Source organism: Triplophysa dalaica, chromosome 17 (assembly GCF_015846415.1).
Source record: "Triplophysa dalaica isolate WHDGS20190420 chromosome 17, ASM1584641v1, whole genome shotgun sequence".
Classification (NCBI taxonomy): domain Eukaryota; kingdom Metazoa; phylum Chordata; class Actinopteri; order Cypriniformes; family Nemacheilidae; genus Triplophysa; species Triplophysa dalaica.
In genome coordinates this window covers 6,902,632-6,920,098 of record NC_079558.1, presented here as the reverse complement: position 1 = coordinate 6,920,098, position 17,467 = coordinate 6,902,632, and the positions used below count along the sequence as shown (strand labels likewise).

Sequence of the window (17,467 nt, the reverse complement as noted above, 5' to 3'; positions counted from 1 at the left end):
AAAAAACATGTGAATCATATATCCCTGAAGGACGAGTACATATGAAAGCAGACATGTATTTCATTAATACACCGGTTATTCAAAACGTCTTGTTGCCTTCTGACAGCCTAGGCAACAAAGAAACTGAACAATGTGGCTGTAGGGTGCAATCTAGCAGGAACAGCTTGAGCTTTAAGTCCCCATTAACCTGAACCTGCCATTATTATTTATTTACTTTCATCTATTTAATAACCGTCATTATAATTATCGCATGTTCCTGGACGGGGGCTCCCATTTCAGGGCGAAATCTTCCAGCACGTAATCCTCCACTATTTGAAGACCGGCTTGTTAAAACCCAAATGAAGGGAACATGTGGAAAACAACAGCCTGCCTGACACAGACCAATAAAGTTGGCTGCCTTTATGAAAGTTACCATCTAATGGGCTCGGAGACACCTCTAGAGCCAAGCGCCCAACAGCCCAAGTTGTAAAAGTGAGAGTTGAGAACGCCTTTAACAGGCCCCTGCCAAACACATGCTCACAAGCATGCACACATGTCAGTGTAAAAGAGTTCGATATAGTCTTATAATCCAATGCTTTAAAACCTGCAGTCTATGAAAACAAGGAAACACAGTCACGCACAACGACAGCGGCCCTCCTATTCCGACAGTAATGATTATTTCCGGGCGGCTGTGTGCATTTAGTCAGATACCTGACAGCCAGCGCAATACAGGAAACGGTTAAAGTGTCAGGGAAACTCAGAGCACCAACAATAGACTCAACATGCTTCCTGTAGTAGGGCTCGGGCAAGCCGCCCAGTGTGGTGTAGAATGGGAAATGAGGGCAGCGATAAAGAGTCACGGTAGCAATGGAACAAACATTTACATAACTGAAATTTAACATTGCATAAACCCCTACAATTGTGTTTTGCAGCATGCGTTTTTGTGTGCGCTTGTACATGCATAATACCTAATTTAGTAGTTATATTTCAGCCTACTTGGAATCAAGTAACTAGGACCTTGTACTGCCAGGTTTCTTAGCTACGAGGCCAAAGCTCAGCCTCACCTTCCTGAGGAAAGATCCACCATGTTTATTTATTAGCAGGGAATTGAAAGCCAGCGTCAGACGTGTTGAATGATGTGACATTTATCAAAGAAACTTGCAGCCATATGCATTCTGTGTCAGGCAGTGACCTGACCACAGATAAACATTCAGGAGAAACAAAAACACGCTTAACAACATTCATGTGTAGTTTAACTCATCTCACGTCACCGAGTCTCTCTTAGTTTTTAACAGAAACCTCTGCAATGGCCGAGCGTAGCTATTCTTTGTCAAAAAAGCTCTGGTTGACTTTACTAGTGTAAAAATCCCTTCCACTGCCCATTTCTTCTTTTGTTCCTGGGTGGGGAGGAAAACGGCAGCAGAAGAATATATTTAAAGATGTTTGCCTTGCGAAACATTCAGACAGTGACCACCCCAACTACTCATAAAGATAAAAGTGTGTCCAACTACATTGAACAAAAAGAACGTCTGTGATTTCATAAAAACAACACTAAAACCTATTTCAAAGTACAAGAACATGCATAAAATTTATGATGTAGAATGCAGTCCCACACCATGTGACGCACTTCTTTATTCTAGTATGCAATATTTCAAGCTTTACTCTATATGAAAGTAATAAGCTTGTGACATTTTTTTACCCTACTAGGTCAAGTACATCTTAATATCTTTCCATCCATTTCTTCTAGCTCGATAGTCATATTTCTCATTCTTGAGAGCAGAAAAAGCCCTCTCCCATGGCCTTCCTGTTGCTGAAAATAGGCCGCGTTTATGACTTATCAAATATCATTTCTAAAAATAGGAAGACAATTTGGCAGAACTAAACAGAAACGAATAGTTTGATATCAGTTGGAAATTAACACACTCGAGTCAAAAGTAAACAAAGCATCTACTATTTTCAAGAAACATGGGTGGACCGTGACAAAATTGCTGAGTGTTGTTTCATGGCCTGGAAAACTTCTAGATCGCATAAAATATGACGCAATAAACTACATAATATGTTGACACTCAGGTTTTTATAATATAACAGTTCACCTAGTGTCCCGATTTCTAAACATTTGTTGAAAGCTGAAGTGGCAACCTGTATTGTCAACACTCAACATCAAGTCTCTTCACAACACAATTACCACATTAGCATATCATTGCAAACCCCTGAAGGAAAAACAGCATTCACTTAAAACACACAAATGTACTCCCCCCTTGACATTCAAACAACACCCTTCCTCCCCTTAACACACCAACACAATTCCAAACCAATTGACTGATTACCATCCTATTGTTTCCCTGCATATCCAAATGTGAAGCCAAAGGTCTATTCAAATCTCAACATCAAGATGTGTATTCTCACATTACAATCACAGAAAGCTCTGCTGAGTGTATGAATGGCCGACCCGATGTCTGCATAAATGCCACACTGCTGCCTCTGATGGTGGCCATTACATTCTTATACAGTGTCTCATGAGAAAAAAAAAAACAGTTCCTCCAGCCTGCATTCACCTAAAATGGAAACAACCCCTTCATTACTACCGACCCACGAAGAGAAGATCAGAAAGGCATTGAATCAATAAAATGAAATTTAATTTGCCTGGATATCCTAGCAGGGGGAGTTTGTTTGCTAATGCATCTTAAATGTGAACAGACAGATTCCACTTCCCGGGCCTGATGGGAATTTAAAGAAAGATCATTACTCGTGCTGTGTTTTTGAAGGCCGCCATCCATTAAAACAGGCAGCTTCCGCAAACACTTGGTATCATCCAAATAAGGGTAAATCAGTTCTCATACGGCCTCAATCTGCTTTGTATTATAAATACTGCTATTCTGCATCCAGTTGAAAGAAAACAGACGACCCTTTAAGTCATCTTCAGTTTTTGCTTCCCTCTAACAAACAAAACACATTTTTGTTTGCTACGGTGGGTTGTGATAGAAAACATTCACTCTGCTTCAAACAAACTGATACGGCCAAGCATCCGTTTGGTCCTCTGAGGAGAAACCGATGGTCAAATGTAGACACTTTAGAATAAAGCAACAGACTTACCCTCGACCTGTAGGGAGATGAGAACACCAGCTCCTAAAATGGAGAGGAAGAAGACAGAGTTGCTTTTCATCCTGTTGGACGAGATGCAGAAATGCGTGGCTGTCGTGTCGTGGTGGCCGATCGTCTTTGAAGGCAACTTGATTGAGAAAAATTCTGGACGCGGAATGAAGTTTCAATAACTCTTTACAGCCTCCTCTTGTTTAAGCCCCTGTAATGAAGAGAAGGACAGTTATTAAATGTTGTAAATCCATCATCCCGATGTATTGCTTGCATCTCTTGCTCTGTTGCGGAAATAAACAATGCAACCTCAATACAGAGGACCATGGTGGTTTTCAAACTCCCCTCCGAATTAATCTCTGAATCCATCCTAGCACCATGACACAATGAGCCTGACCCCGGTCCATAACTGTGGAATGGCGGCTCTTGAATCTAGAAACCAGCTTAAGTAGTGTCCCATTCAAGCGGACGATGTTGGGTTCTGTCCAGCGTTAATAACATAATGTGTCTGCTCTCTCATAGTTCCTTCTTGTCTCCATGCAATTAGTGGCTCCAAGTGGCTCCGCGGAACCGGGGGCCTGAATTAACAGCCGCCGAGAGGGGGTCAGTGTCTGTCACTTTTCATTTGGCCAAGGGGGACAAAGAGGGCCGACCTGCGACCTACTTTTCACACTTCCCTGACTCTTGGGTAATGGGAAAACAATGGCAGGGCTCCTATGGATCATGAGGACCCCTTAAGACAGGCCGGAGAGCCACATGACCATGGAGGAAACGATAGAGAGATACAACTGCAACAGGTTTCACTGACTCAACCACAGAAAACGTACGAGACAATACGGCACGGTGCGACTTTTACTTGCAACACAATTAACGTTACGTTCACACTGGCTTCTCTTACTGGTTACTGAGGAACAACAATAAAATGTAACCTTGAAGTGTAACGTGCACATAAACTGTTGTAAACTTTTTATTTTAAACTGCACAATATTGAAGAAAATGCAATAACTTGCTTAATAATGTGATAAACAATATCAAGTTCAATATCAAAATCAATTTAAACTATATTCACATTTATTCAAACGCTGACAATGTTATAAATGTGTTTCGCATGCTTTCTGGTCATTGACGATCTCCCACACATAAGACAAAATCTCTTTAGCTTAGTCTAAAGCTTGGACTCCAGAAAACTTTAAGAATTTGCTAAATAAGTTTTGCAAACCATAGTGATATGCATATTGTGCTTTGCACATTTGCAATATCTAGACCATTTAAATATATTGTGCCCTATTTTGTTCCCTGTTTTTTTGCCCTTGGTTTAAGTAGACCTTTTGAGAATTTAAGGTCGATAATAACATGCCAGTACTAGTCAGTGAGGAAACGGCCTGAGGACAGGAAGTCCACTGAAAGATGAACAACTCTGACACTTACAATTCCATCTGTGAGCAAAACCACCTCCAACACAACGTCACACCACCACACACAAAATACACAACACCACACAAAATCGAACAAAGACAAAGGAAACGGGAAGGGGGAAAAATCAAAATGTATCTTCTCCAAATTACAAAGATCACCAAAGAAAGATTGTGCTAGCATCAAGGCCTTTCGCTGGCATGAATCACTATAGCAGAGGGACTTTAAATAAATCAAAAAGATTTCTACGGGCTGTAAGATAAATGGCACAATTTTCTAGCTTCACTCTCCATTCTTTCAGAGGAAAGTTCTTCATTTATTAACTTTGAAAGGATAAAAGACCGGAGGAATAGGAGAATCGGGTAAAAGGTAGAGGAACTATAGCCACCATATAGAATAACCACACCTTATAGCAAATCACTGAGGCATGCCATGTGGTTTCTGGGAAGGCATTCCCCCAATCGGCAATCATATGATGCTTGAAAGGGGAAGTCACTCTGGAGACAGAAATCTGAGGAAGAACAGAGCAAGCTGTGTCACTAGTTTCCCACAGATAATGCTGCATTGACAGGGCCTTTGAATATCTTTGTTTGTTCAGGTAAGTCCGTGTAATAGAAAAGGATAACCGCAAGACGCCAAACATCCCCTTTCAGACGGGTTTTTGGAAAGGCAGGTGAGATTAACAACCAGAGGGATCACTTTAGTTATCCTGCTAAGTCTGTGGTTGTGATTGATGTACGTGCTTGCTGAATAAACAAGCACAAAAACCACTGTTCATGAAATCTTACAATTCAAAGCGTAGACAAAAACTGAGGGAAATGCAAAGACAACTTGAATTTCAATATAATCTTGATATAAGAAGTGTCATGAGTACAACTATAAACGAATTGATGCTTATAATGAATTTGACATTTTGACATGGTCTTGCTCATCACAACATACAGTGGATTTGACCATAGTTCACCATATATCTCAGATGTAGTGAACGTGGTATGTGGATATGTGTGCTGGCATGCGTTTCCCTGGCCCCTCCTGGGGGCCCCTCCTTGCAGGCAGCCCAGCGCCTTGCCTGCCTCTCGAGTCACGCCGGCCAGCAGGGAGAGCAGACTTCCTGGCTCCATTCGCATTGTTTGCTTGGCTGCTTCTGAGGCTCATCCAAGGCTGAATTACCATAAGAATACTGAAACGTTCCTGTAGAGCAATCTCCATGCAAACCTCCTGCTGCACTTCTTCTCTGTACTCTACCCCTTTCTTTCTCAGCCCTCATCTATCTATCATTCCCTGCTGGTCTCGGCTCTTTCAAAATTTCCGTCATGCGCTTCTACCGGCATAGCTCTCATATAGCCTGCCTTTGGGCTCTCTCCCTCACACACACATCTGCAACCCGTTTTCGGTTTGTATCTGCGGCTTATCAAATGTCTGAACAACCCTCAAGAGACACAGAACACGCTAATGGAAATATGACTGGGCTTACTGGGAAATATAGACGTGCTAGCAAAGAACTTGGGGAATCTTATTTTCAGAGTGAGGAAAGAATGTAGGTGGATAGAATCAAATCTTTCTCGGGGGATAAATACAAAAGTAAAATGAGGTTGTAACATGCAGAAAGTTCAAAGGAAGGAAAGCGAGGGCGGAGGTAGTTTTGGCGAAACAGACGCTGTATCCAGACAGTGTGGGTTCAAGAAAACACTGATGGTGGTAAGTATAGTCAACCGAGGACTCCTTCAATCACCCATGTGGAGTTGAAGTCTTTCCTTCATTCTTGCCCGATTTCACAGACAAGGTTTAAGGCTAGTCCCAGGCTAAAATGCATGTTTGAGCAGTCTTAACACAAAAATGACAGGCACTTAAACATGTTAAAACATCTTAAAATATGTCGATATGCTATTGTTTTTTCTCAAGATGTACACCAGTAATGTTTTTACTAGGGCATTTTTATAAAAGTAATTTAGATTTACTTATCTAACTAAGCGTTAGTCCTGGCTTAAGGTGTGAAACCAGACCTCAGTTTATTACTGAGGGTCTAGAGAAGTCAGACATATTTCAGAATATTTGTTCTTGGTCCATATACATCACCAGACAAAATTTTCTATGTAAATTTTATTTTATTGAAATAGTGCCGAAAGAGCACATTTATTACCAGCCAATGTCTTAACTTCTGTTTTGGTTTAACTTTTTGTATGTTAACAAGGATGTTTTCAAATGATCTGTAAAAGTATATTCTAACTCTTCTGTAGTATTTTAAAATAGTAAAAGTATTGATGCATTTGACTTTACACAACATGCAACTAGTACTTTCCCTCTTTATAGGACGGGAAAGTCCAACTCCCATCGACCCAAATGTCTAGACGAGCACCAGACTGGAAGCTCTGCTGGGACGTACCGTAGCCCTCTCTGGAATGTCAAGTCTATGCATAACATTTCCTCAGATTTTTATAAAAGTAAAGCCCAAAATATACCTTGTTTATTAATCGCCTATATACGCACAGGTGTGTATTTACAGAAACACACAACCCCCACACATAAGCAGTACAAAAGGTAACCAATGTGCAAGCAACTCAAGCACTAGGCTGCGCATGTACACTGCACGGCGGTGACAATATTTTATTTATTTATTGCACACTTTACACACAAACTTCACATATTAGGTGTTTTGTTATTGTGGCTCACACATACTGCTGTAAACACTATTTTGACTTTTAAGCACTGAGTGGATCCTGGGAAACTTGCACACAGGCTGCTGCGGGTTCACAAGACGAAAAGAATCATCCTGGTCTGTAATTACAACACAGAGCTGAAAATAAGGCTTTGTTTGAGCAGATGCACACACTCCTGCACATTCCATACCCAAATGTAGCCTAGATCTCCACAAAGGGCCACGCACGTCACCGAGGCATATGTTTGGGAGGTCCATTTCTGGACAGCTCACCACATTCTACAGTTACAGACAGGCTGTGCTGGACATACAGAAAATGTCCAAAATATCTATAGTGTACATAACTTCTGCATGGATTTGTATTGAATGAAGCTATACTGGTTTTTGCAGGACCAGTTGGGTAGCATTTTGGGATTCTAATATTTTATTCTATTGTTGAAATGCCAATGTTAATATCTGGAGTAGTTCCTCAGCCTGGCTTCTAAAGCACACAGATGGTACACATTTAGGATGTCTTCATTTTCTGACACACCCATATCAGGTTTTGAAGGACTGTACCAATGAGGTGATGTGTTGAATCAGGTGTTGTTTGATTAGGAAGACATCCAAAAGGGGTACTATTGGTGTGTACTATAGGAAGAAAGTTGGTAAACTGGTCTGAAGAGCATGGCCGATATAATGCTGATTATATTGCATGACACAATTTGATAATGGAAAACGAGGCATTCAAAATTTGTTGAAATTAGGCAAACATCCATTTTATACAGTCATATTACTGTTATTTTTGTATCTTTAAAAACCTCTATAGGCAAAACGGCAAAAGCTGTTGTCATTCTGTGTCTTTTAAGGAGTGTCCATAAGCCAAATGTACTATTTGAGCGAGTAAACAACATACAAAGACGATGCTAAGATGTGAATAGACGCAAAATAACGCTAGGTGGTTGCACAGAACACGCAATGTTGGCTTCAATCCAGTCTTCTGTGCAAGTTGAAACCTTATATTACGCACAAAACTGCTACGGTTTAGCAGTTCGGATCGCATTCTTTACCATTCAGTGTCGAGCAGTTTATCTCTCAATCACTTTTTACTCAAAAAGTCGAGCCAAGTTTCCTAATCTAGACATTTTTGAGCATGGATTCCAGCCTGACAGATCACAGACCGCAGCGTAGAGTAAGCCACTCTGTCAATGCCTTCTGAATCCAAAATCCATATTACTAAGTGCTCTGTCCCTCTGTGTATAGAAACACATGTCATCTAGCTGAAAATTGAGTGTGACATTGCCCCCTTTCCCCCAAAACACTAAGTGCAAATTGTTATGAGCTGAAGGACGTTGCCCTGAAAAGCAAAGCAAGAAACTGCACTTCATGCGTGGCTCTCCAATATCTGCAATTCTCTAGGCATAGCATTTAATGGCTGCGGCAAGAGGCTCCTCTGTTACAAACAGATCGTTTTCACACTCTGCAGAGCTTGTTGCCAGAATGTCTGTTTCACTGTTTTTGCAAGAGCCCTCAAATCAAGATGTCTGCCACGAGGTGTTTAAAAGGGATGCTATTTTTCTTTCTTATCTGTACAGATTGAGAAAACATACTGTTGCACAGTTGGGGATCTGTTTTCTTATCACTGTGGGGTGGTGGCTGTTTTTCCCCATAAAATTGTCTGGTTCCAGGCTTTGTGCTGCTCTCCTTCAAGAGGCATCAGGGCATGACATTACAAAGAAAAGGAAGGGGTGAATTTTCCATTACTTGTTCTCAAATTCCACAGGGGAGGCACGATAAAGAGTTTTTATCATCGGTGGCAAGCATTCTTCATGTAGAGTTGGATTGGGTATCGTGCATGTGGCTTTAAATCTATATTTGCGATCCAAAATGTTGGCAGACTTTACTTTTAGCAGATTATAGGCAAAAACTCTTCTGCGAAAACAGACCAAAAACATGGTTGAGTCATCCTGCACTACAAACATGTGTCCAATTAAATGCCCTATAGAAATTGAATGTCCCTCCCCAATTCCCACTGCAACCAATCAAATAGCAAGCAGCAAATCATGGTTTATTGCGTGACAACTGTTAGTTATTAAAATGAAGAACAAGCACTTGGCTCCATTCAACATGAAGTATCTCATCATGAAGAATGCACACAAAAAATCGACTGCCTCTTTAAAATACCTTCATCGTATTCCTATTTTACACCGATGCATTCCAGAGTTAACCAATGGAAAAGCTCAAATGAAATGTCTCCACCACAAAGTAAATAGGCCAATCTGTTAAACGATTAAAAATGTGTCATTTTACAACTTTCCCCTGATTTCGCCTAATTAGAGCAGCAGGAAGACAAGTAGAAGGCTTCATGTCTTAAGTAAAGCCATAAGAACAAAGCATGACATCTGGAAACTTTGATCCTAGATCCAACATGACAAGAAACTCATTCTGCCTACATGACCTTATGTTAAGAAATGATGATAGATGCTGATAGATCCTGATGATAGAAAAAAGGAGTGGACTATTTAGAGATTTTGCCAATGTGAGCAAGAGGCTAGGCACACACTAACAAACATATTATGCTAACAGGTCAGAAAACAACAGACAAACATGATCACATTAATTAGGTAGCTAAACAAATATTTTGTTAAAAGGGTCAAAAATGTTTTAATAATTAAATAAATCAGTTTTATGACTACATCAGCATATTGTTGTACATTAAAAAACACTCCCTGTCACTTTTCATTACACTATGTGCACTTTTGAAACTTTTCCTACCTCTACCAGCACAAATATTCCATCTCGACTGAACTTGGGTATACGTGTGTGGTCTGTATAAGTCAGTACAAGAACAGATTTGTCTGAGCGACTGTACGAAAATCTTGGAGCACAGTTTATAAATGCAAGGTTGTGCGGCAACAGGGCAATGTGTTTGCCCAGAAACCACAGTAACGCAGAGGCTAAAGGAACACGCAGGAAAACTTCAGAGCTGCCCACAGGCGAAGGCCCTGCTTAAAGTCTGGCAGATCACACGGCCTCGTTCAGCTCCACATCCTTCGCAAACATGTGGCTGCAATTGAGTGGAACAGCCCCTCCCTCCTGCCTGCAATCCCACCGGCCTCATGTAAACATCTCGGGTCCATACAGCTCAATACATCATGGCCTGATTGAAAATCTAAACACACACTAAAGTCTAATCAAAGTTAAAGCCATAAAGTACCTGAGAAAATCCAAGCACACTGGATCTAATGGGGACCTTGTCAGTGTGGCGGTATGCAGCTCTTGATGGAAACCCAGTTCTCATTTGTCCACGGGTCATTATTGTGACGTTTGGGGGGATCTGGTCTCTGACAGACCAATCAAGCTCCAATAATTATGAGACAGGAAACCTGCTGATTGCGCAGGTCTGTCTCTGTTTCATGCACAGGGTTAAGGGTTAATCTCTAGGTTTCGGTAATCAGGGATGATGTACGCTCCCACCGAAAATACAGCAAATGGTAAGAAAAGGAAAAGAAAAATTGCAGCCGCCTGATTCGAGACAACTAATGAAGTTGGCAGTGCAGTCAGCTTTTTGAAAATGAGGTGACCCTACAACAGTGGTTCTCAACTCTGGCCCGCAAGATCCATTTTCCTTTCAAGTTTAGCCCCAACTCTGATATAAAACACCTGAACAAGCTAATCAGCCTCTTTAGGAATAGATGCGTTCAATTTAATGTGGTGCTGCGCAAATCTATCAGCGTATAACATTTAAGTACCGAGATAGCGGTACTTTAATGCGGTATTGCCAAACAATCTGCGCAGCCACACATTTAGTTGAGCACGCGCGTCTGTTCCTTAAGTCGCTGATTAGCTTCTTAAGGTGTTTTATTAGAGTTGGGGCTAAACTCGATAGGAAAATGGATCTCGGGGGCCAGAGTTGAGAACCACTGCCCTATTGCAATACAATAAAACAATTGGAATGGAAAATCCAACAGGCCTTGATTTACAGTAAAAAAAGAAAAGGCCAAAGACCAAATGTCTTTAGAAGATTCATTTGCTGACAAAGGGAAAGAAAGCATGAATCAGATTTATTCGATTTTTAAAATAGTTTTCTTACCTTACATGGTAGCAAGTGCACAAGTACATGATCGTAGATACTACAATGCAGGACAACCGAACTCATAAGTGTCCACATTAAGATGGTTCTGCCTGGAATAGTACAGGGCAAAGCCAGACTCACAGAAAATCCTTTTCGTACCTTAAGAGAAACAGTGAGGAATACATTAGGCTATATTATCTGGTGAAAATATTACATTCATGAGATAACACGATGATAACTTGGATGCATTTTGTAGAAAGAGCAATAACAAAGTCTCAGAGTATACACATCATCATCATCATTTGCATACCATGTTTCTTGCTTACAATATCAGTATGGTCCAAGTAATTAAAAAATACCCTTTTTAATAATAAATGCGATAAATATGAGCCAATGTTCTAGTGACTATTATACGACAACCTCGATTATTTACAATGCAAAGTCAGAGTCTGTTAGTGGATCATAAAGGACAGGGTAGGCGTTAGGGGTTTTCCCAGCACTACTGATAACAGAGATAACATAGAAACTGGCCTGTGCCACATCATCTGTAAGTAGGAATATTATTCTGTTATATCCTTTATGTTTTGATTAGTATAAAATAAACAGCTCTGTCTTTTTGTGTGTTTGGTCTAACAGACAGTTACATAGTATTGTTTCATATCTCGTAGGATCCGAATCCCCTCCGGATATTACTGCGAAACAGCTGCTAAATCACTGACCAAAGATTCGTGAACGATTTTTGAGCATTTTTTATCTTCTTCAGTGTGAATAGTTATACTACCAATAAAGCACAAAAATATGCTATGCTAATCAAAACCACGTAAGCAGCCTAATATTATTTTCGTGGTCACACATTCACATTACATTGTACCTGTTTAACCTCTACTGAAAAAAACTCAAATACACAGGCTCTGATATTCTAACCTCAAACCATGCAGCAACCTTCCGATTAGGGCTGCGTGATAAATTGAAAAGAAACCACACCGGATTTGGCAGTTGGCTGTGATGATTTATGCGCAGTTTGTCAGTGAAATACTGTTAATTGCAGCTGCATCTGAAAGCGCAGCCCTAATCGGAAGGTTGCCGATAGGAGGTGGATCCGAAAGAGGGCGCTCTCGCACAGAAACTCAAATGCTCCATAGAAGAAGTACCAGGCGTATAACCAGGAAATGCCGTGTTCCTATCTGCATCTGGCATCTTTCTATCTTTTTTTTTCAAGCCTCCTCAGGTATTTTCAAGATAATAAAGTATATTTATAAGGATGATGTGTTGCTTTTTTAAATGCACGTCTTAACCGAATCAAAAACTTAGTGCTTTCAGGAACCAGCTGCGCATAAAACATTTCACAATCGCGATAGCCACATCGATTTAATCACGATTTGAATGGGAATTGCGATTAATCGATCCGATCTCTCTCGTGAAGCCAACATGGAAGTGACTTTTCATTGCATTTCATTGACTGGCTGCTAGAGACTGGCTCCAGATCACAGCAGAATCTCATTGAGCCCCATGATAAAATGCCCAACTTTAAAGCAAAAAAAACATGTTTACAGCCTGGTACAAAAAATGATTTTGTTCTCGAAAGTTAATTTTACCCTTCATGACAACTGTGAGGAGGGTGGCTTTTTTTATAACCCGTTTAACTTATATTAAGCCATTAAAATTCTACAAATTAGGTGCGTGGCCCCTTGAGTGACAATTGGTTTTAGCAACCAGGCATCTCAGCTCCAACCACGTCCCGCCTCTTTGCCCATTTTCGATGATCCGGGAGCGACGAGCTGCTAAGATGGCGACGGCCGGCTCCGTCCACTTCAAGCTTCAAAACAGCTCATCAGAATCCTACGGGTGATGTCACGTACACTACATCCATATTTTTTTATACTGTCTATGGCTCAAACGCAACAATATGACTATAAACACGGAAATACAAACACTTGGCAGCAGAACCCACTAAACAGAAAGTATTTGTATCCACAAAATGACAGCAATTTTTTGAGACCTCCCAAAAGATGCATGATACAGTTACTTAGTATCTACAGGCTCTATATTAGCATGACGCTAATTTGGCTGTTTTGGAAGCTTTGATTCTGTTTTTTGGGTGTTTAACAATGGATTTGTTTCTTGTTTCAAAAAACGCTATATATTTCACATATTGCAAGTGTACCGATTACCGCTGTCCCTCTTCATACAAAACGATAGGATTTTTCCGGTTTCTTTAAAGTCCCTCCTTCCGAAACACTCTGTGGGTAAAGCTGACCAAGACTGTCGTGATTGGTTCCTCACTAAGAGCGTGTGTCTAAAGATGTCCACCCATACCATATCAGCGAGCTTCCGCTTTTCAGTCTGTTGTGATTGGTTTGTCCCCCTCTCAGTGCACGTAAAAGCTTTGGCTTTTAACAATAAACAGTAACAATGGCGTTAACTTCACTTCATCAGTTAAAAACGTGCGGATGGATCTTAGTGAAAGGGAGGTCTGCTAGTGCATGTGCAAATGTCAATCTTTGTTAAAGATTGTTTGACCGTTGGTTATCTTGGTATGCGTGTAGCTGAATTCTTATTACCAGCTGTAGGACTGTGATGAAAGTAAAATAAGTTTAGCGTCCAGCTCAGTCAAATGTTTACAATCTCTGATAACCCAACACTACTCCAGCCGCTATTCCTCTTCTCTGAGGAAGGCCTCGCCCTTTTTTAGGGGTAAGTTCAGGAATGTTGACTACTTCCCAAACAATTAAATCAGAGGATTTTTTAAGTGTTTTCTTCAATAAGCCCCCACAAAACATACAAGTAAAAGAAAGCAGTAGCAGTTTGCAATTTTTGATCAAAGTGGCTTGTCGTTTGCACATATAAAAATTCTTAAAATGGAAATACCAGCCTAATGCAGGGTGATTTGTGAAATTATAGAGCAAAAAATCCAGTGCTGAAAGATAAGGGACAGCTGTAGGAAATGAACATCAAAGATCTGAAGCCGCCATCACCCTTGTTAATTCCAGAGGGTTTAGTAAAACCAACAAGAACTAGCGTGTGTAAAAAGCAATCGGGCTCTGAGGAAGGGCTAATACGTTCAAAGCAAACGATCAGCCATAACTAATTGAAATGAAATCCCATGAGATGAAAAGCCCAGTGTGGTTCACAGAGACACTGGGTGTGGGAACACATATGTTTGAAGGAGGCTATGTGTTCTGAGCTTATCAAAAGCACCCAGTCATTCTTTATAATCTATGTTTTGGATTTTCATTAATGTGATATTTTGCAAGGGAGGAAATCAGCAAAATCGTTGACCTTGAGCTCAAAATAGCTGAGTGTTGATGAACCAAATCCCTTGTGAACTGGTCATATTCACCTTTTAGACTCATTTGCTTTACAAAGAATGGATCTATTGCAGAGGAAGGCATTCAATTACAACCATCCAGTCGCCATTCATTTGACTTGCAGCTCTTAAAACTCACGTGTCTGCTTAGGATATTCTAGCCTTATCACCTACTTATATTATATTTAGTCAAATGTGTATTTGAAGAGTTTGGTTCGCAAATGAGATAACTTTGTTAGTAAAAATGTTCAAAAATCATGTTTTTTTATCAGGTGATCATGTTTTTATTGCGTTTTATTGCAGAGCCAGCATGGGAGATCCTATGGCCAGTTGAGAGAACTGTCACTTGCCCGATCGGGCCAGTTGTGTATCGTCATGGAAAACTCTAATTTGAAAGTTTTTAAGTTAGGACCAAACCTCTGATTAACATGGAAAATATACTTTTATCGCGTTAGAACAAGGTGTAAGACTGTAGGCTGACTGGGATAACGCCTCCAACGATTGTTATGGCTTCTATCTATCCCGTAAACATTTAACCTTTATAGATGTAGAAATTAGACACTCCTTTTTAACTGTGGTGGCGGGATATGCTGCAGGGCTCAGTGCTAATGAATGCTTTTTATTGTGGGTTTTGTTCAGGTTCAGTAGAGCTACGAGCACAAGCAAAGTTCAGGCAGAGAGAGACCAGCTCTGAAAGCGCACCACTTTATAGCTGTGTGGTTGTGTGCAGATGCCAAGCACATCTCAGACCTGACATAATGCGCTTCAAATATGCAGACAGCAGGAACCCTGCTTGCTGTTGTTTGGAGCTCTCTTCTCTGTGAGGTAATTTACCATTACACAAAAAGTAAAACAAAGCAAGCATGTCAATTCAAAAGAGAAACATTTAATAAAATGATTCATAAAAAAAGACAAAATGCACTTGAATATGCCAAAGTGGCAAGTCACCACCTGATTGATCAATGTTTATATAAGGTAGCACTGGCATATGGCACAACTAAGCATTGGGAGGTCTCTGCGCTGCCAATATGGAAGCATGAGTACTCTGCACGCTCAGCTAACTTCAACCAACCCTACTCTATTGTGCTCTGTTCACAACTGCACCCCACAACAAAAACTCCTGAAAGACATGGCATTTCCTATACAGAGAAAGATAAAGAGAGTGACATGTAAAACGGTTTTACATTGAGCTTTATCAACATGAGGGTGTTCTGCATTGTAAGGGCCTAACAAGGAGTAAATTACTTGCGGTTTTCAAATCTCACCTGGTAAGAAGCCCATTCGCCCATGCCAACTCTGAACCTAGTTTTTGTTTTGGAAAAACTCAACAGCCTGAAAGAGGTGCTTCAAGATGAAGCTTCTCAACAGAATCATTCTTTTCTTTCCAAAAGGTTATTTGTAGACTTGGCATTCATTAAGGTTTAAAGATAACGCTTAGTGAGAAAAGATTTGCGTGGCGATGTGTGCTCCACCCATCCCTGCAGTAAAATGGAAATAAACAGGGACACTGTTACTGCAGAGAGCGATACAATCTCCCTAGACTCAATTTCAGCTGCCATTCAAGGCTACGAAACTAGCCCTCTGTTGGCTTTTCACAAGCATGTCTTATTACAGCCAAGGTGACTTACACAACGCAAAACAACAGAACACCATTCTATGAGACTACAGCAAACACAATGTTTAGCAGCCCACCAAATTACAATAAAAGACGTAGCACATCGAGCCCATTTGAACACGACAATAAGAGCGAATCAAAGCATGTAAGATTGGAGTCTGAGTGATATTGCTTTCTTCTCTGAGCTTAGAGCAAATAAGGGCCGAAACCTGACTCTCTTTCTAGCTCCCCCATACTTCACTCTCCTTTTCCTCTCACCTCCCCCCTTTCCGAAAAGAGGCACTTCCAGGGCCAGACGAGGACCCATGGGCTGAAGAATAAAGAGCGAGTTACGCATGGAGGTAACGGGCCAAGATTTCTCCTTTAAATACAGCCGTAACGATATACGAATAAAGAAAGCCTGGCTCTTAGGAAGAAAATTAGATTTGGTTCTCTCTTCCCCTCCCACTCATACTCTTCTATTTTAGATGCAAGCCCTTTTCTGGCCCATGGCTGCAGGAGCAAAAGATCAGAAGGTTTGCTTGCTGTAAGGAGGGGTGGTTAAGGGGTTGTCTTTGTTGTTAAGCCCACATCTTGCACTTTCGAACATGCAAGTTGATGTGCAATCATGGAAATTGGCAGAAATCAGTGCCAAATAGTGGTGAGAACAAACCTCTTTCACAGGACATCTTTATCTGATATAGACTATTCGTAAATTCCTTTTTCGAAGGCAAGGTAGGCCTCAAGCAAATATTCCTTATAATATGTCTTTCAAACAATACATGCACATAATACATTCCATGAATGCAGTGAGTTCAGTTCAGTTCAGTTCATGAAAAAAATACAGCTTTCTGACTAGCTTGAAGTTGTCACACAACGGGTGACACAAAAACAACACTTGTGGTGGTTGAAACAATGCATGCAACAAGAATCTTTATTCTACAACAAAGCAACGCTTTAGAAACTGCATTTAAATGGATACTTCACCCAAAAATGAAAATTCTGTCATCCTTTAATCGCCTTCGAGTTGTTTGAAATCAGTTTTAATTTCTTTGTTCTGATGAACCAGAGAAAGATTTTTGGAAGGATGCCCAAAAAATTTTTTAACCTCATTGACTACCATAGTAGGAAAAATTACTTGATCTTTTTTTGTTCTATTGAACAGATTGCAGGACAGCAAACAGTTCTGGGGCACTTTTTACCACCATTGTATTTTTATTCAACGGGGGGAGGCAAAACCTGTCTGGTTATAAGCATTCTTCCAAATATCTTTCTCTGTGTTCATCAGAACAAAGAAATGTATACAGATTTCAAACAACTCGAAGGCGAGTAAAGGATGACAGAATTTTCATTTTTGGGTGAAGTATCCCTTTA

At 40.5% G+C, this 17,467-nt stretch overlaps 1 protein-coding gene across 1 annotated transcript in view; it reads right to left on the bottom strand.

Annotated features, from left to right (window-relative positions):
• Window positions 1–17,467, bottom strand: part of bmpr1ab (bone morphogenetic protein receptor, type IAb) — a 29,587-nt gene that overhangs the window by 10,377 nt on the left and 1,743 nt on the right. The window contains exons 2-3 of the mRNA XM_056770914.1: window positions 11,211–11,351; window positions 3,073–3,280 (exon numbers count right to left, since the gene is read on the bottom strand). Coding sequence (XP_056626892.1) covers window positions 3,073–3,142 — 70 coding nt within the window. The 5' untranslated portion in view covers window positions 3,143–3,280; window positions 11,211–11,351. The remainder of the gene's footprint in view (window positions 1–3,072; window positions 3,281–11,210; window positions 11,352–17,467) is intronic.